The sequence below is a fragment of the Lytechinus variegatus genome, chromosome 18 (assembly GCF_018143015.1).
Source record: "Lytechinus variegatus isolate NC3 chromosome 18, Lvar_3.0, whole genome shotgun sequence".
Lineage (NCBI taxonomy): Eukaryota > Metazoa > Echinodermata > Echinoidea > Temnopleuroida > Toxopneustidae > Lytechinus > Lytechinus variegatus.
This window is the reverse complement of record NC_054757.1, coordinates 14,915,686-14,936,723: the sequence shown is the minus strand read 5'-3', so window position 1 is coordinate 14,936,723 and position 21,038 is coordinate 14,915,686. Positions and strand designations below refer to the sequence as shown.

Genomic DNA, 21,038 nt, shown 5'->3' with positions numbered 1-21,038 from the left:
GACTGAAGAACGAGAAACTGTAGTGTCATTTATTTGCATATAGTTGCATAACGGTTAAACCATGGAGCTAATAGCTCTATGGTTGAACCGTGGCAAATATTGATCATCTTAATTTCCAGTCGAAGTTCGATCAGTACAGGACGCAGAACGGTCATATAGAGAGAAGTTTCCATTTATTCTGTACGCGGTCTCTTTCTAATAAATTGGACTTACATGTAGCATACTGCAGGGCCATAGTGTAAGTATATCCTTTTATAAGATACAGGCAAATTCATAATATACATATTGTTGTAAAGTTAAGGTCTCAAAGGTAATCAACTGTAAATGACCATAGATCTTAATTATTACAGGCAGCACGGCCAGCAACCCCTGGAAATCAGGTAGGCTATATACATACCGAAATGTGAAATTTGCCCCATACCTTCATAATTGGGAGCGATAACCCTTTTTTCTATATTTTGGTTTTCATTTTTTTTCTGAACAAAATCATCTATTTACGATTTAGAGTGTGTTTTTTTTTTGGGGGGGGGATGGGGAGCCTTGTCATTTTTTTTCAAAACAAGCTAACCCCCTAACCCTAAGAAAAAAAATTGTTCACATCAGGACCCTGTCATTGTAATTCCTATGGGGTGCAAACCGAGCGTCGGTATGATAGTGTTCTGTTTGATATTTTATTTTATTCTCTTCTATTCTGTTTTGCATTCTATTTCATTCTACTGCATTGTATATCACATTATGTTTTGTACATTATATTACATCATGTTTGTATATAATGCATAATATAAACTATTCCAATTTATACAACACATCGGGCCTATACATAGATCCTTGACATGCAGCTGACTGGATGAATGCGCGTCACGATGATATTCAGAGGAATATTGCACCCGTGCAATAGATACTCGACTATTCAAATGAAATTTGTTACGTTATATTCAATTTTACTGTATAACTCTATTTCATTCTATTATACTCTTTTATATTCTATTCCAGTGGCGTAATGAGTAACACAAATTTGAGGAGGCTATATGGTGTATCGCTCAAAATTTACTAAAAAGTTGTGAGCGAGCAAGCCAAAATTTTAACATTTTTGTTACGAAACATCGATTTTGTGATAGATTTTGGCATAATATTCAGAAAATAATATCATTTTTCACCCTTCTCTGTTACTTTTTTATTTCCTTCATTGGTCTTGATTTTGTGGGGGGGGCGGGTAAGAGGCTCCAAAGCCCCCCCCCCCACTCTGTACGCCAGTGTTCTATTCTAATTCTGTCTCCCCTCCTCTTTCTCTCTGTCTTTTCTATCTGTTAATCCCAAACCATCCCATCTCTCTCATATTTCTCTCTCTCTTCCTCTTTCTGTGTCTATCTCAAAGAAAGATTATGAACAGAAGGCTGATAGATAACTTCTTTCACTGTGTGATTATAGGTCTATATTATGTTCACTAGAATAGCCGTGTGTATTCCTCTATGAATGTCATTCTCGATAATAATGGTTTTTCGTATCGTTATTTTGTTAATAGCTAATCTTCTATCAAAGGTCAAGTCCACTCCTGGACAAGAACAAGTTGATAAGATCAATAGAGAAAATCGAATCAAGCTTATCAAACTATGGAAAATTTCATCAAAATGGGATGGAACATTGTTTTAATTTGTAACTTTTATACTTATTTTCACAAAGAAATTAATGCACAATGATGCACACTGGGGATGAGCCCAGGATGGCACAGATTCATTTAATAATAATAATGATTTTACATAGGAATTATATAGCGTCTTTTCCATTTTGATTAAACGTCTGTATTTTTCTTACCATGTATATTTAATTAATACCATATAAATCATGCGTAATTCAGTTTTACTGCGATACATGCCTATTGAATAAACCGTGAATAAAATGCAATGCATGAAATGAAGCAAAATGCTCAAGGCGCTTATATAGTTGAGAGCAAAACATAAAAGTAAAGAGAACTTAGAGAAGTACAAGAAAGGGTACATTATAAATAACTTAATTACACTTAGAAAAGTCGGGGGGAGGTAATCACCAATATTGGTTACAACAATAACAATTCCATACAATCGTGGAGGAATAAAACACTGCACAACGCGGAAGAATTCGAATATTTATATCATAAGAAAAAAAATAGTGAATTGGTGATGCCATGGTTCCCTTAGTTGGCATTTTTGGTCTCAATTGTTTTGGATGCCTTAAAACTGATACACACTAATATTTTTTCTTTATCTTGAGACTTTTTTTACTCACTTTTTTCTGTCTTAATTACAATGTAACTTGGGATCATTTCATACATGAACATAAATATCTTAATTAGGTCACAAATGAACTTCGACCACGACTTCAAAATAGTCAGGGTTCCATGGCCAATGCGATCTTTGCCCTCGTTGAAAAAGTAATAATTAATTAAAAAGATAATGATGCTATGTTTGTAGAGAGCACTGATAAATATAAAGTGTTGACCATAGAATATTGTAAGAATTGACTGTGATGATACTGCACTAATCTTTTTATTTTACTAAATTGATTGATTAATATAACGTTTTCGATCATTTGTGCTAGACAGAGTGTTTTACCAACTATCCACAGAACAATTATTGTTTAATTAAGTATTAATTAATGTATTCATTATTTTTTCCATTAATTGATTGATTCATTGATTCATTCATTCATTGATGGATAGATTGATGGATGGATTGATCGATCGATTGATTCATTAATTTCTTCATTGATTCATTCATTCATCTCTCAGAAGATTATGGCCGCCGGTACGAACCACCGGCCAACCGAGGCAACGGAGCCATATCTAGCCGATGCCACCCTTCAGCTTCTTGGGGATACCCGGCTCTCAAACCTCACTTTCCTAGAAGGATCGGAAGTTGGTAAGAAGCTTTTCAAAGCGAAAGATCTCTGGAGGGACAATGGAGTCGTGGTGCTGGCAGTGAGGAGGCCTGGATGATCCTTGTGTAAGGGGGTAAGTTGAAATTGAAAATTAAAACGAACTTTTTACAGGAATACAAGCCTCCCCCGCTCACCCCCCCCCCCCAAAAAAAAGCTATAATGTTAAAACATGTCAAACACACAACGTTTCTTTCTTTCACATGATCAGGATAAATCGAGATATTCTAAGGAAGTTGCCCGGTAGTGATCGCTTTGACGAAATAACTGGCCAGAAATTAAGACCCCCGTTGGCGAAAACTTTTAGGCCAAGCCCGGCCCTTTAGTAATTTGGCGGGGGGGGGTTTTTTTACCGTGTCGACATCATTAATGATGTAATCAAAATATATGTTTCTGCTGTTACGTGTTTAAGGATTGATCTTAATTCTGCTAGCTCAATAATTTTCACTGCCTTTTGTATCTTTATAGGAAGCCAGAACGGTTTCCTCCTTGAAGCCAGAGCTGGATGCTCGGGGTATCAAGCTTTATGCTGTTCTCCGAGAATCGCTTGGCTACCAAGACTTCCTGCCTTTCTTTGATGGCGAAGTTTTCCTTGACACTAAGGTGAGTCCGAGGTTTCGTAAACTCCTATACTTCGAGCCATCGATCATGTCGATCTTTTTTTTTCTTTCAATAGCATTTATTTAATCATCTGTATATACATTTCACATTTACATCAAAATACATTAAACATAATCAAATAATACATACGGAAGACGATACAGAGATTTACCAGTACAGTTTTTGTTCATTTCTAGCCTCCTCCGCAATTCTGATTTAAATAAAAACGTTAGATTTGATGGTCTATTGTCTACTTTCCTGTAATTACGTAACAAAATTGATTTATACACAGTCCAAAAGGCTATATTAATGATATCATCTAATTCTTTGTGCTCGTTATTTTTTATCAAAAGATCGACATCGATAACAACGTGTTTATTGAAGGCTTTTTTGATCAACCAAATCATATAAGACCAAAAATTTTGATTCAATTTACAAGTGATCAAAGCGTGTGTTATGTCTTCTACATGGCAACTATTACAATAAGCATCTTCGCTTATGCGCCATTTACATAAATTTCTTTTCACAGGCAATATATTATACAGTATTTTGAAATTAAATGATCTAAGTTTGTTTTCTTTTACTGTTAACAAGTTTCTCTCGAAACAAATATTCCAGCTTATACTCATTTTCGAAATATTTTCCCAAAAGAAACAACAACGTGAATTTGACCCTTCAAGACGTATAATATAATTGTAAAAGTATCTTGAAGGTACATGGTCCAGACATTTTACTGAGTTACCTATTTTTAGTCTGGGTATATCAAGATGCGCAGATTTTTGTAGGTTCGTAATAAAAGATTTTGAGAGCCAAATTTTTGGTATAGCTTGCCTCAATTTTGAATAATCAAAAATGACAGATCTTTTACTATTCTTAAATTTCAACATTGATGAAATTTCGGATACATCTTTAAAGCCTCCATCAACATTCAAAATGTCTTCCAAATATATTATTCCGCTATTGTACCATTCCTTGAAAAATAGTGGTGATTTATTAAAAACAATATAATGATTGAACCATAAAATATTTTCAACCTCATGTTCTTTTCTGAATAATATTTCTTTATCAATCAGACTCCAAGCCCGAATTATTTCAACATAAAATGGAGGTATTTTCTTATCAAACAATGGGATAACGTTATGAACCCGAAGGTCGCTATTCAAGATTAGATTAAGAGTTCCAAAACGCTCAAACCAATAATTTCCAAGTGTTTTCCACATAGAATTTACCTCATTTGTTAACCTTCCTAACCACCTTAATCTGAAACTGACTACTTTCTTTTCTACATCAACCATTTTCAAACCACCTTGTGAGTAATCTTTAATAACATCACATCTTCTAACCTTTTCCATTCGTGAGTTCCAAAGAAATTTGAAAAACATTCTATTTAGTTTCTTAATAATTATTGATGGAACAGAATTAAACATAAGCAAATGGACTACTTGGCTGAGTGCCAGGCATTTCACAATCGTCACTCTACCGTATAATGTCAAGTTTCTTTTACGCCAATTATCTAGAAGACGTTGCATTTTCTCTAACTTATTTTCCCAATCTGTACTGTTAGCAATTTGCTCATTATTAGAGATAAAAAAGCCCAAATATTTTACTGGGTTTTCTGCCCATGTCAGGTCAAGGTCTTGTATTACCCATCGATTCTTTTCCTTACCTATCCATAAGAGTGCAGTTTTTTCTTTGTTAATTTTAGGACCGGCTACACTACCAAAATCTTCCAATTCAGTTAAAATAATTTCTAATGAGCTATCATCTCCAACAAAAAAGGTAGTATCATCTGCATACTGTAATACCTTTAACTCAAAGTGACCATTGGTTTCATCAAAACAAACACCTCTTATAGTATCATTTTTGCGTATTTTGTTTGCAAAGAATTCAGCTGCAATCACAAACAGAAGTGCCGAAAGAGGACAGCCTTGCCGTATTCCTCTTTGCACTTGAAACTCTTCTGTTATCCTGCCATTTACAATTACTGAACTTACTATTTGATTGTAAAGGACACAGATCCAATTGCGAAATTCATTGCCAAAATTCAACTTGTCTAAGCATTTCATTATAAAAGATATATCGATACAATCAAATGCTTTGGTAACATAAACCATCATGACCGCACCTTCAACATTTTTTTCATGCATGTAATCTATCATATCTTTAACAATTCTTACATTAAAACCTCCTAATCGTCCTTTAATATACCCTACTTGTGTTTCCATAATAATACTTGTTAAAATCTTTTGTAATCTCAATGCTAGAACTGTTGCAATTATTTTATAGTCACAATTGAGTAGTGTTACTGGTCTCCAGTTCTTTAAATCGTCACTGTTTCCTTTTTTATAAATCAAAGTTATGAGACCTTTTCGTTGTGAAGGCGACATCTGTCCATTACTGAAAAATTCATTGAATGCATTAATTAACAACTCGCCTATTTCTTCCCAGAAAACTTGATAAAATTCAATGGGCAGGCCGTCCATACCTGGCGCCTTATTCCTCTTCATAGAGAAAACAGCCTTTTTGCATTCTGCCATATTCATTAAGCCTTCACATTTATTTCTTTCATCTTGACTAAGCCTTTTCACATCTTGTGAGAACACATATTCATTCATATGATCTAGATTAATATGATTTCTCTTGTACAGATCTTCATAATACAGTTTAACTTCTCTTAAGACATGTTGTTGCTTAGTAACTACATGTCTCTTTCCATTCACTCTTAGTTGAGTAATAAGCTTATTTTCCCCATTTTTTTTCTCAAGGGATAAAAAATAGTTTGTGTTTTTTTCCCCTTCTTCCGTCCATCTGATCCGTGACCTTACTGCGGCCCCTTTACACTCATTTATGTATAACTTCTCTAACTTTTCTTTAACTTGAAGGTATTTTTCTTTTGATATATCATTATTTCTATTGTCTAAATCACATTCATATTTGGCTAACTCAATTTCCAAAAGTTCTTTTTCACGTTTTGTTTTCCTTTTACGTTTGCTAAATTTCTGAGCAAATTCTCTACATTTAATCTTCAGAATCTCTAGTTTCATCATAGAGGTATTTTCATTATCACTGAGACATTTTGATATAACATTTTTAATTCCCATCTTAAAGTTATTGTCACTAAGGTAAGAAGTATTTAGTTTCCAATATCCTGGACCTTTAATTATATCGCTCAATCTCTTAATTTCAAAGAAATTGCATTATGATCTCCCTTAACGACGGGTCTAATGTCTGTAGAGACAACTTTCCCCAACATGTCCTTACTTATTATCCAATAGTCTAATCTGGATGCAATATCCATGTTCATATTTCTCCAAGTGAATTGTTTTACATCTTTATTAAATTTTCTCCAGACATCTACGAACCCTTTATTTTTCAGCAAAATTTTAAGATTGTGTGGAGTTTTATAGTAAAAACTTCTTGACCCTTTTGTATCTTTAACTGGGTCTAATACAGAATTCCAGTCGCTTCCAATAATTAGATAACAATCTTTGTCTTCTTTTTGGATATGATCTATTGTTTTTCGTAGTTTCCTAAAAAATGAATCTTTGTTCTTTTTCTCCGTTGGGGCGTACAAATTAATCAGACAATAATTAGCAGAGTTCTTCGTGAATCTTATCACTAATAGTCTTCCAGTGTTATCTACACAGCTACTGTCTCTAGTAATGTTGATATTTATATTTTCCTTTGCTATAACTGCGACACCTCTTGCACGATTGCTTCCATGAGAATAAAAAAACTTTGCCTTTCCATTCACTATTAATCACTGGTTCGATCTCCGTCGACCAATACGTTTCTTGGGCTAAAATGAGGTCAGCTTTTTGGTTTTGACACCATTTGAAGAAGATGTTGCGCTTGGTTTTATTGCGCAATCCTCTCACATTAACGCTTAAAAGATGACACGTTGACATGATGTAAGAAAATTACGGTGAGACACCAATAAGATTTTTCCTCACTTTTTCTTTGATTTCTTCTCCTTTAGTTTTCTTTTCTTAGCTGGTTTCTTCGCTGCGAGTTGAGATCTGGTCTTCGGCAACTCGGGTGACTCTATCGATACTTCCGATTCTGGACAATCATCCGTCTCGATTTCTAGACTATCACCATCACTCGATTCGTCAGCGCTGGTTTCCGTGTGACCTTGATCCCGGTCTGCTTGTTTAAGACGCTCGCTACGAATGAATTGGGTTATCTTTGACTGTGTGTTGCCCGACGTTTCATCTTGTGAAAGGGTCTGCAATTCGGTAGCCTCTTGGTTGTCAGCTGTTCGTCTCGTTGTCTTGGTAGCGGTCCGTTTCGGCAGCTCAACTCCAGCCTGGTTGTCAGCTATGTGGCTGGTTGTCTTGACGACGTTTCGCATCGGCTCCCTTTTGTCGTTCTGACTTCGCTCCCGAGTAGTAGACTTGTTAACGATCGGCTCCTCTCGGCCTTCTTCGCTTGTTAATCCGGGGTTCGGACAATCTCGTTGTAAGTGCCCTTCCCTCTTGCACATCCGACATACGATCTGGTTTGTGCATGTTGAACGATGATGTCCCTTATTAAGACAGTTTGAACATATGATTTGATCTTTGATGACTTGGTTTGCATGAAAGACCTTTCCACGAAAATTTCCGAAAGACAAGATTCTCGGAACAGGTTGTGCTGGTTTTTCTATAAAGATGACTCTGTCGCCCGTTAGGCAGTTTGTTAGTTGGCCATCTACCCTCAACTTTGGGAACGTAACCTTTCCCGACACCTTGTATTTTCGTTTCTCAAGTTCATCTACAATCACTGAGTTGTCTATAGACAAAGGAATGTCTTTCACAGTTAGTCTAAGAAGGTTCTCATATCCACCCGCTAGAAATGGGTTAGAATCATATACTGCTATGCATGCATTACGAATGTTCAAACCACTTGCTATCAGTGCAATTCTATAGTCCTGAAGTGTAATGTATAGCCTCCATAACCCACCAACTTTCTGTATGCCCATGATATGAGATGTAGGCGCAGATTTTAGGAGGGCCTTGTATACTTCTTGACTTTCCAAGTCCTTTTCCATAACATGGGGTACATCCCGATGTTTAAAGAAAACTGGCTTACCAGTAATGATGTGTTTGTCTTTGATCCCTGTTGCCGCTGCGTATGATTGCCTCTCATTGGCTTCCGTGTTATAAGCCGCCATTTTCAAAATTGCAAAGACGTATCATAAACTATATCCAAAATCTGACAGAATCCAGTCCAATTTTCGTCCAAACAACAGATCCCTGCTGCCTTTGTCTATATTGTTCAAATCCAAGTAATTTATATTCCAAATAATCCTTTGATTTTGTCGATGTAGAGAGATTTTCCAGAGCTTCATGAAGTCGTAACTTTCAAGAAAGAGTGGAAATAGCGCCCACTCATATCGATCTTTTCGTTTACACTGCTGTCACTATATTGTCGCAACCCCCCTCACCCCGTATTTTTTACTCTCTATTTAATTCTCTCTCACGTTTTTGTTTTAACACTGCACAAGTTGATATCAACAATGCACATAGAATCTTTTACTTATTTGATAGAGATATAAAAAAAGTAATGTAGAATGCCTTGCTAAGAGGCCGTGCTTGGAATCGAACACCGGACTTCCATAGAATACCAGGAGTCGGGCGCCTTAGACCACTGAGCTACGGCACCTTAAACCCACATACTTACGCACACACCCAAATGTAACAACCTCCTTGACATATCACTCCGCCACATTCCACATCTCCAGTTACCTCAATCGTCGAATACAAACATTAAAATCACCACCTTTACCGCCATCTTCTCCATCTTCAATTAGCCTCTATTATTTACTTTGACACTGAATATCAAATCCTGATTGATCCTTTTTCGTCTAGATGAAATTCTATGGACCAAAATTCAGAAAGAGGGGATTCTTCTCCATTTTCAAGAAAGACACATTTTCAGTTGGGTGGAAGTTCAAGAAACAGGGTATTCCTCTTAACTTAAAAGGTAAGTTTAATAAATAAAAAAAAAATAAGTAAGAAATAATTAAGTTAGTAAATTTACCTTATCAGCCTTTAATAATTAAATGCAGATAGCGTAATTATTTTTAATATCGCGTTTTGTTCAAATTTGCAGCCTGAGTGTAGGCTCTCTGTCTTGTAAATAGGATCTTGCTCCTTATTTTTCACACCTTACTTCAGGCTTTCGTAAGCCTGTAGATAATTTAAAACGTTTTGATCATGTAAGAAGTGTATTTTCGTCATCTTCTTTCTCTTTTCCTTTCCCGTTTGAGAGTCATGTACACTTGTACATATTGGTTTAGTTTGCTACGGATTGCGACCATTACTGGCTTCAAAAGTATTGAATCATTCTTGTTTATATTTAATGTGACACTCTCGCAACTCTGCATTATTTGAATTATAGCGTTAAATAACGTTTGTTTGCATGTCACTGTCACCCCTCCCCTCTCCCTCCCTCTCTTTCTGAATCAGGTGACGGTTGGACTCTTGGAGGAATCTTTGTCATCGGCCCAGGAGAGACGGGTCTCATCTATGAATACCCTAACCAATCGTTCGGAGACATGGTCGAAACATCAAATGTCATTGACGCAGCTAACAAGATCAAACCATTAGCGGAAAAATAAGGAGAGAACTAAAATTTTCTGAAATTCTGATTCTTGACAGATTGATTATTCACCGATCTGTATCCCGCCGCTGCCACCACTAAAGATCGAATAATAATACTAGTACTAGTACTACAGTCACACCAACGAAACCGACTCCAATGTGAGGTATTGGAAATAATGTAATGAATTCGGTCGGTCAGGAGTCTGCTCTTTGGTAAGACCGAGCATAAAAAAAGAGGACACGACCTCATGGAGCGTTTACCATAGTCATAACAAGTTTTCATTTTCAAATTATTCTTGTGTACCCCGGGGACGGGGAATCTTTTCATTTCCCTCCTGAAATATTGAAACTATTAAATAATTCGTGTTCATGTATATGATGTATTAATCTAATATGCAACCATGTCAAATGTTTCGTTACTTCAAACAATCGCGCAGTATTCGTTAAATAGAAAAAAACTATGATATTAATGACGGATCGATTTCAAAAGCAATTTGATGCAGAAATTGTCTCGAGATGTGCACTTCATAGGTATTTTTTTATTAACTATGTAGATTGTGCAATTGTTTAGAGTGAATGAAATCTATTTTCCAATGAAAATAAATTACTCTGAATATGATATTAGATTCGTCGTATAGTCTTCTGTCATTGAAAATGGATTGGTGATGACGATGATGCCATGATGATGATGATGATGATGATTATGATGATGTTGATAAGTCATGAATATTATGAGAACAGTGAATGCCCAAAATCTCAGCTTAATAACAATTTACATGATTATGTTTACATACATGTTTCACTATCAAAAGTTTCACAAAAGTATATAGATTGATTACCATATCATTTTCATAAAAATGAATAATGAAAAGGTGAAAATTTTCAGGTTAAATATATGAAATTATCATTAACCGCAATTTGCCAAGTATTGAAAATTCGTCACATAAATAGGAATCAATGACAAGATTCAATGGATAAGTGTTGGATATGGAACGACAGTTTGAAGAATTGGATAGGATAAGGTAGTGGAATAGAGTTGCAAAGATGAACTTGACCTTGAAAGCAAATATTTTGAAAACATTTTGAAAACATTCACTTGAAACATCAGTAAGAAACAATATTTACGACATTTTCTTAACATTATCAACAAAAAAACATGTTATTACATTAAACGTAAACAACACTATAATGTTTTTTTATGAATTATATCAAAGTGTACGGTTTCAGGAATGATTAAAAATGTTTTCAGAACATTAACTTAAAACATCAGAAAGACAGCATTGCAATATTTTATTAATATTATTAAAAAACATTCGGAAAATATGTCTACAACATTTTTTTCATGTTGCAGCTAAACGTTAGAAAAACATTTTATAGCAATGAGAAAACCGTACATTTTCATATGATTTTAATATTTACTTACAACGTTTTCATGATGTTTGACCAAACATTTGTCAATGATTTTGTATTAGCTGGGATGATAATCATCGAATAGTAATTACAGTAGGAGTAAACCTTCCGACCTCTGTTGATTTGATATAGTCCAAGATTGGTGTTTCAAAATGCTTCCAAATTACCATCCGGTCGAAAATTCTTATTTTATTCCCTTTGCGAACAGCATTATTTTTCTAAATTAATAGATACATGCATAAACATCTCCTACATGGGGAGTGAATTTAAGGGTTTAATGATAACCATTATCCAGTCAGGAAGTAGACCACTAACCTCTTTTACTTTGATACAGTAAACAAAATGTTTCTGAATATTTCGAAGTTGCACCAACGTGTGGATATTTCTTACTATAAAATGATAAACGTTCCTTGGTATTCTGCACTGTTTCTAAGTACTACATGTATATATATATATATATATATATATATATATATATATATATATATATATATATATATATATATATATATATATATATATATATATATATGTATATATATATATATATATATATATATATATATACGTATTATATCTGCACCTTTTATATAATGTAGAACGTGAATTTTGAGTTGTTATGCTTTAAAACCACTCAGTCTATACCGTAGACCATACACCAGTGGCGGATCAAAGGGGGGTTGGACACGGGCCGGACGTTTGAGAGTCATATTTTTAATGCGAATATGCCGTTCATGCAGAAAAGTGCCCCCCCCCCCCTCCATTTGAAAGTGGCAGCAAATATTTTAAATGGGGATATGACTTTCTTAACTTGTTTTTCTTCCTAAGTGAATCAAAACATAAATAGATTTATCAATTTAGCAATATTTTGTTTATTTACTTTCGTACTTTTAAAAACAGGGTATAGCCCCCTCAGTAGTAAGATACTCGTATTTGGGGACAGTATAATATAAAACCAAACAAAATGCAAACGTATACAAGGAAAAATATAAATAAGACAACATTTTCAGGTAAACAAACAATTATTCCAATTACTATAAGTTTACAACTAGTACGTTGATTTTAGGTTAGGGTAGATTGTTACCCCCCCCCCCATAATCTATATCCCCAAACTGTCAAAGGTAGGGATTGTATAACCCCTTTCACGGACAAAGGCTTAAAGAATGCCTCAGTGAGTTCTTGCATCATGCATGCAAAACACCGTACGTGCTTCCCCTGCAATTCACAATAACACTAATTCTTTGGGGTTCAATAGACTCTTCCACACACAAGTAAACAATATCTTGTACATTAATATTTCATTGCAATCAATGGCGGAATTTGCGATATCGTCTCTTCTCGGCACTCCGAGTCTATCTGTGCTGTTCGCTGCTGTTGTTCTATTACTTGTCTACTCCTGGACCGGTTCCAGGACGGGTCTAAGGCACCCCCCTGGTCCGCCAGGTCTACCGTTCCTCGGAAGTGTCTTCACCCTGCTCTTCTCGAAGCTTCAGCAGCACGAACTGCTCTTCAAATGGAGCGGGGAGTATGGCGGGATCTTCTCGTTTACCCTTGCAGGAGGCCGAGTGGTCGTCCTGAGCGACAAGGAGCTGATCCAGGAGACCCTGCAGGATCCTTATGTCAATGACAGGATCCCCTTCCCGGCATGCATCACGATCTATGGAAGAGAAAATACAGGTAAGGTGCTTGATTGTACCATTTTTAGTTGCCAAAAGGTTGGGTAAGAAAAATTGGAAACGAATTAAAAGCGGACACTCAAAACCGAAATGATAAAATGTATAGGCCTGCAATAAAACTCTTCTCGTTTGCCGTCATACAATATCCATATACAAACATGATTATAGTCACCTCCTGCATGTACAATCTCCTTTTCCTATGTAATCATTAAAATGACTGAAAATTGTTGAACACTATTTAGTTATCATATCAGTAATAGGCATATTATCTTATACATAATAACAAAACTTGGCATGTTATCAACAGATGATCCGTATCTACAGGCGCCAGGGGTTATACTTCGTTTTTCGAATGTATTCCTTCTCTGAAAGAACTTGTTTCTGATATGTGCCTTTTATTTGACAGCAGAATAAGGGAATGTGAGAGTGAAGGGGGGATAAAGAGAAAGAAAAAAAAGAGGAAGATGGATATAAGGGGAAAGAGAGGCAAATTTTGAATAAATATCAAAATATCTCCCTTTAAATCCAAATCGAAATCCCTCTAATACACGAGACGATGGATTGCAGGTATTGATATTTTCTATTATATTTTATTGATCGGTGAGTCGTACTCTACCGAATCAGACTACTCTATTGTCATCTCTCTCTGTCTCTATAGCTGTATGTTTAAATGGAATAAGTGCGTTTTCTTGAAACGATTATAAACGCACTTCTTTAAACAATGGTGTAGTAAAGAAATTCAGGAAAAGAGCTGGGGTTCAGAAATGATTCGCTGAATTTTCACATTCTGATGCCGGTGATGGTGGTGGTGAAGATGATGATGCTGATAAATCATTATCGTTTTCATCACCATCATCATTATTTTGAGGCCTTTTCATAATTTTTATCATTATGAAAATGATATATAATAACCACAAAAAATAAAATATAGTATAACATCGTTTATACCAAGAATAAGTAATAGCATAGATCGGAATCGTGTTCATCTATGCAGGGATCGCCTTTGCCAGTGGACCGGTATGGAAAGAGCAGCAACGGTTTTTCCTAACCGTCTTCCGGAAGGTCAACGCCAGTGTCATCAGGTTTGAAGACATCATCCAGGCCCAGGGGCTTCGCCTCTTGGACGAACTTGACAAACAGGAAGGACAACCTTTTGACCCTTCCGATCTGGTCATGGTGACCATCTCCAATGTGATCCTGAAGATAGTCGCAGGGAGGACGTACGAATATGACGATCCCACCTTGCTCCGGATGGCAACCTGTTCAAATAGACTTGCCGACATCATTGGACCTGCTGGGTTGTTCGGTAATACCGATCTTTCATACTGCTTCTCTGTCTCTTCTTCATTTTCCCCGTTCTCTCTCCCCCTCTATATATATATATCTCTCTCTCTTTCTCTCCTTTGTACAAGCTAGGGCATGTGTCGTGCCAGGCTTTTTTTATAGGGGCATTACGCGGAAGATTGACTTTATTTTTCGCAATTGAATAAAAAGGAAATTTCATACGACCCACACCTTTCTTTTTGTATAACTTTATTTTCTTTTATTTTTTTTTCTTCTTCTTCCATGTCTTCTGTTTCTTTTCGTTCAAAACTTTGGTGGATCGCCCCTGCCCTTCCACCTTATAGCACTGACACACAACAAACGAGAAAGAAAATAATAATCTTCTAATTAGATCAAGAAAATAATTATTTGAAGATAATTACGTTTAAGATTTTCTTAAACGAAGGGGGTTGATTATTGTGTCTCTTCCATAATCATCTTAAAGAGCTATTGAGCATGTTAAGGAAAGGAAAATACACAAAATTCAGGCCCTGTTCCTTATTATGCGACCACTTTGATTACTTTTATTTAGGAATGATACCTGGTCTTGCTTCCTTACCCCTACCGGCTAAACGTCAATTGACTGATCTGATGAGAGAAATGGTAGCCTTTATCAAGGAGCATGTCGACGAACACAAGGCGAACTTTGACCCGGAAGTTCTACCTACTGACTTCATGTCCTGCTACTTGAAAGAGATAGCTGATAGCTCCGAGGTACAAAGCAATTATCATCAGTCTGATATTTTGTGCAATGCTATCATCAGGAGGTATTTTTAACCATACATATTTAAAAAATATTTCCGCATTGCAGTGTATCCTACCTGAATTTAAAGAATCATTTTAGTGATTGGTTAGAATAACATCATGCGAGCAATCATTACAGCTTTTAATGAGTTGTTGTAACATGAAAGAGCTATTACATGCGATGCTTTTTTCGTTTTTTGTCATTCTGATCTTGTAAATGAAAAGTGGGAATGCTTAATATCCTTCCGATTTTTTTGTGCAAATATGTTACTTTCTAGAATCCTGAAACAACATTCGATGACACGAATATGCTGCAGACCTGTTGGGATTCCATGTTTCCAGGCTACGAAACAACCATCTCAGCTTTCAGATGGGCCTTGCACCTTCTCGCAGGTCATCCTGATGTTCAATCACGAATTCGTCAGGAAATTTTCGACGTCGTCGGCCGAGACCGTCTGCCAGAGTACGGCGATCGTCAGAGGATGCCGTACATGGAATCAACAGTTGTGGAATGCCTTCGACTGAGACCCGTCATCCCCTACGTGGCGCCGCACATTGTATCACGTGATAGCAAGATAGCCGGATATGACGTCAAAGTGGGCACAAGGGTCACGGTCAATCTGTGGTTTTTGGCGCGGAGTCCTACCTTGTGGGAGGATCCGGACGAGTTTAAACCTGAACGATTTCTGGATGAAGAAGGCTGCTACGATAGATCGCGAGAACCCTTACCTTTTAGCTATGGTGAGTATCATCACGAATGCTAGTCACACCAATAAGAACGACTTGAGACCGACCGCTCGAAGCTGTAGGTTAATTTGAGTAGACGGCATATGATCGGTCGGTTTGAAGTCGATTTCCGCGCTATGACTTTGGCATGATAGGCACAATTGGTATGGCATCAACGAATAAGCCATTCAACAAGATCACCTAAAACCAAACACCCTAAAACTTGTTTTCGGCGTCCTAAACTAATGATCTTATTCATATTATTGTCATCAGTAAACCTTGTTGATGTGATGTCTAACGTCAATATGCTATAGAAGGATCCTTAACCCTATCTAGGCCGGGGGGCCTTGGAGGCCCCCCCCCCCTCAACAAATTGTGCGATATTTTCGCCGCGCGAAATTTTTTGACCGCGCCGCTCGCTGACTTTTTACTTTCAAGTCTTGCGCAACTTTTGAGACCAATTTTGCGTCACCCGGGTATGTGGTTTCGAAATTACGCAACATTATGTAAGTGCATGTCAGACCAAAAATTGCTCAAAAACGTGATTTCGTGTACAAAGTCAATGCAAATTGTGTTTTCAACCAAAATTCATAAATGCATGATTATTTTTAGTTTTGCTGGTCTAAATGTAATTATTTTATGCTTTTTATGATCACAGAAGAGTCCCCAACAAATTTCATTGAAAAAACAATGAAAAACAAAAGGTAAAAAACAAAGAAATACATAAGAAATTGCAAAAAACAATATAATACATAAGAAAATTATTTGATATTGCAATTTTTTTCATTTACACTTGCTAAGAACAGCACAAAGAGTTTCTATACCAAAAATTAGTAAATTTGGAGGTTTATTTAGGGAGTTAGAGGAAAAAGTATGATTTCGCATACTAATTACGCATAAATTAGCATAATCACGTAATAGCAATTCGCATGAAATAAATTACTATACGATCTTGTAGATTATATCCCAGGCAACCCGCGTGCCAATTTTCGGCGCGATCGCGCGGTCGACGGCCGAGATCTTAGGGGGGGCCTGGGAGGCCCCCCCCCCCGGCCATATGAACTCCCAAAATACCTCGGCCTAGATAGGGTTAATTAGTGAGCCATATTAGCGCTAACCGATGTAAATATATTTCCAAGAGTTTTCTGTCCCCATTGCTGCTATACCAGATGAACAAGATGGAGGCAAGTCACAGCCTTGCTTGACTCCATTGCAGACAGGGAATGATCATAGCAATCACCTAACTTTATCTTGGAAACTAGCTAGCGCTCCATGCTGCAGTTGATGTAGCAGGACATGATGATGAAATTCCGCGGGGACATCAATACTTCTTCATCATGATTCTTCAAAGGCCATTTCCCTCAATAGCATTCTAGCCTGGGCCTTGGCTAGATCGACCTAGGTGGAATAAAAGTGGTTCTTTTCTGACATTTCTTCTGTAGTTTCCTAGCAACTAGTAAACGCTAACTGAATCATCCCGAAAATTACACTGGTTTGCTGGTAGAAGACTTTGCTAAAGTATGCTACAAGGAAGTCAGGTAGTATTCTGGTCAGAATCTTTCCTACAAAGAGCAGCAGAGATACACTGCCATGATTGTAAAAGGTTCGGCAATTTCCTTTGCATTTTTACATACGTATACTAGAAGCATCTGTAACTGAAGTTATGTAGATATGCCTCATGCTGCCACATGACCTGAAATATTTGAACCTCCTCGTAAGTCACATCGTCATGTCACCTTCTTCGTACACCCCATGGCCCTGTCTTACAAAGAGTTCCGATTGATCCGATCAACCTTTTTTTTATACAGGAAATTTACACAATGTCCTTTTTAAGCAAAGAGAAGCGCAGTGAATTTTCAAGAAGACAATGAATGTATGAACATACATCATCAGGGGAGCGTTTCATCAACATTTTTGTCCGACAAGTTGTCAGACCTGACAACTTTCCCTGATTCTGGATTCTGATTGGCTGAGAGGCACTGTTACTATGGTAACTGTCGGATAAAACAGGACTTGTCGGATAAAATCCTTTCATGAAACGCTCCCCAGATCTACAAAATATTTTAAACAAACATGCTTTTTAGATGTTAAAGAGAAATTCCAGTAGTTGCAGTAAATAATGATTTCATGAGAAAGTCTGTAAAACAAGGCTTAATTGTCAGTATATCATCGAGGATCTAGATCTGGTACAGTTACATTAACTGAACTTTGTGAAATCTTGACATCTACGCTGAAAAATGTTCACACCGAAGATCCCAACACAGATAAGCGTGGGACAATGTATAATTATTGCCGGGCCCGACGCACGCTCTACCCGAATCCTGTGCTTATTTGCTGATTTCTCAGCAATTACACAATTTCTTCGAGAATCCTTTGGCACATGCGTTTTATTCATACAAACAGACACTTTGGTGGTCATTTCATTGGATTCTGTACGAACTCATCTTGATATCGTTACCAAAACTAGCATTTACCGGCTTTCCATAGTTGTGGTTGATCGGATCAATCGCAAGTCTTTGTAAGACGGGACTCTGATGGGAAGCAGTCTGAACTAGTTGCTTTGCCACATTTTACTAGGGATGTGGCTTCTATGGTCTTCTCTGATTAACATCCTCCATCTCACAGACTGGCCATTGGGGGATTCGGTCGATGGCATCAAAGTTTGCTTTTGGGAGGGCGGCGCGGTACCTTTACGACGTCGAAGTGTTCAGCCCATCGCTCGACGATCTTGTCTTTCTTTATCAGGGGTTGGACAGACTACCTGATGAATGAAAGATGTTTTCAGTTTCAACAAAGATTTAAAAGTGTACAGATGATACAAAGTTAATTGATATCGGGTATGCAATTTGAGTAGGAATTGATAATCACATGAATTGGGGTAAACACACTCTAGTTGAACAGAGCTTGATTCTTAACCATTTGCTACTAAAGAACAACCGTAAACCAGGTCGTGTAATTAAACTTCATACACGTTTTTTAATTTCGTTTTTACTATGTATAGGAATTTAGTGTTTATCCGTTTAGGGGGGGGGGTAATGTACTGTGCATGAGTGTGCCTCGTTATATGCTGCAAATATGTTAATATCAAATTTTCTGCTTTATCACTTTATTCCATGCAGGAAGAAGAACTTGTCCTGGAGACCAACTAGCTCGAATGGAACTATTTCTCATCTTGAGCTACGTCCTCCAGAGATTCACCCTGACTCTACCCGAAGGGGCCCCGCGGGATCTTGGGGGCAGCATGGGCGCTACGTTCAGACCTCAACAGTATGAGTTACAAGCAACTAAAATCCCTGCATCAGCGGTCACATCGAAACCAGAATAAGAACAACAAAAGCATACGAATATACTTTAAATTCATATATTTTAATTATAATGCAATTTATTTTCCCTGTTGGAGCTAAAAAAAATTATAAAAAGCCTACTTAGTGATTGAGAGATGATAAGCGTATTCATGGTGTTGCAAAATCATGTAAATCGAGCATAACGGAGGAAAAAAATGATGAAATTAAATCACACAATATGTACGCATATTTTAATAAAATTGATATTTCATTGCCATTACATGATACGAGCAGAGGCGTCGATTATGGGGGGGGGGGGGGGGGGGGGGGCGATCGCCCCACCAATGAAAATATTGGGGGGGCAAACATATCGTTTTGCCCCCCCCCCCAATAATTCCGCATGTGCTAAAAATAAAATAAGATTGTGATGTTAAACAGATATCAGCGAGCGAGATTGAGATACACAACTCGTTCTTCGTCTAAAATCGTGCTCAAAATGTCCACTTTTCAGATTGGAATATCAAAAAATTTCAGCTCGCGCTTCGCGCTCGCATCATTTCTGTAACAAACACCCATACTTTCCATGATTAAATAGGTGAATATGGTCCCATTTTCAGTTCTAAACCTCAAAAGAACTCCCACTTCGACTTGCAATAATCTTTTGTTGGATATATATCTTGTTCTTCATTAAAAACGTCCATTAAACTCAATTTTTTTTTCAGATCGAAATATCAAAAATTTTCAGCTCGCGCTTCGCGCTCGCATTAATCTGCTGGTGAGATATGTTTATATATATATATATATATGTGGGGGTGTGTGTGTATATATATACATATATATATGTACACATATATATAGGCATATGTGTGTGAGTTTGTTCGTTTTGTGTGATCGAGCGCTTTTGGAAAATTGATTCATGATTTTGCCCCCCCCAATCTGAAAAATGGATCGACGCCCCTGGATACGAGTTGTATTCATTTTTGTTATTGTAGTTATTATTATTGTTTTAAAGACAGATTGTTACTAGAAAAGAGCATGGGTAGGTGCGGTAAAGGGGAAAAAGAAGTATATAGTACTTTTTTAATTTTATTTTATTCATTTTATCACATTTAAAAAGCTTGCTATCCTTTAAAAGCTGTTTTACAGCAAGTAGGGAATCATATATATTTTTAAAAATTTTTGTTAATTTTCGTCTGATGATCTTCTTTTATATTCATAATTCAATTCATTCATACGTACTTACACACACGCACAGACATATGTTTTATATATATATATGTGTGTGGGGGTGAAATTATACCACAGCTTTGGCAACTCAATACGCGATTCAACATAGCAGCGGCGATGACTTTCAAAACTACTATAAAATAATTATTCACAAACACCATCCATATAATGATGCAATTACTACACAGCAAAAACTGTGGTGTGAACCGGTGTACATAGAGGACCACACCAGTTATTTTACACCGGTGTGAAATTGGTGGTGTTAGTTTTACACCTATAGGTGTTATTACAACACAATTGGTTGTTACATTTACACTCTTTGGTGTTATGTTCAATCTCTAGGGTGTAATTTTAACACCTCAGGGTGTGGTCCTCTATTAACACCAATTGGTGTCAGTTTTAACACTACAGTTTTTACAGTGTACGTTTATAGACCCTAAATGATATTTGACCTTGATCATGTGACCTAAGACTTGTCAGTGATACTTGATTACCCCTATGTCCACATTTCATAAATTTTATAATTACCTCCAACATGGTCAAAATTCATT

General features: G+C 36.7%; 1 protein-coding gene and 1 pseudogene across 1 annotated transcript; both read left to right on the top strand.

Moving 5' to 3' along the window:
• The first annotated feature begins 80 nt into the window (after positions 1-80).
• LOC121431743 lies at positions 81-10,210 on the top strand (annotated as a pseudogene).
• Positions 10,211-12,730: 2,520 nt separating this feature from the next.
• Positions 12,731-19,537, top strand: LOC121431842 (cytochrome P450 2F3-like). The gene is made up of 5 exons (XM_041629604.1): positions 12,731-13,184; positions 14,178-14,489; positions 15,039-15,220; positions 15,529-15,991; positions 19,096-19,537. The coding sequence occupies exons 1-5, from the start codon at positions 12,818-12,820 to the stop codon at positions 19,299-19,301; spliced, it is 1,530 nt and encodes a 509-aa protein (XP_041485538.1). The 5' UTR covers positions 12,731-12,817; the 3' UTR covers positions 19,302-19,537.
• The last annotated feature ends 1,501 nt before the right edge of the window (positions 19,538-21,038 follow it).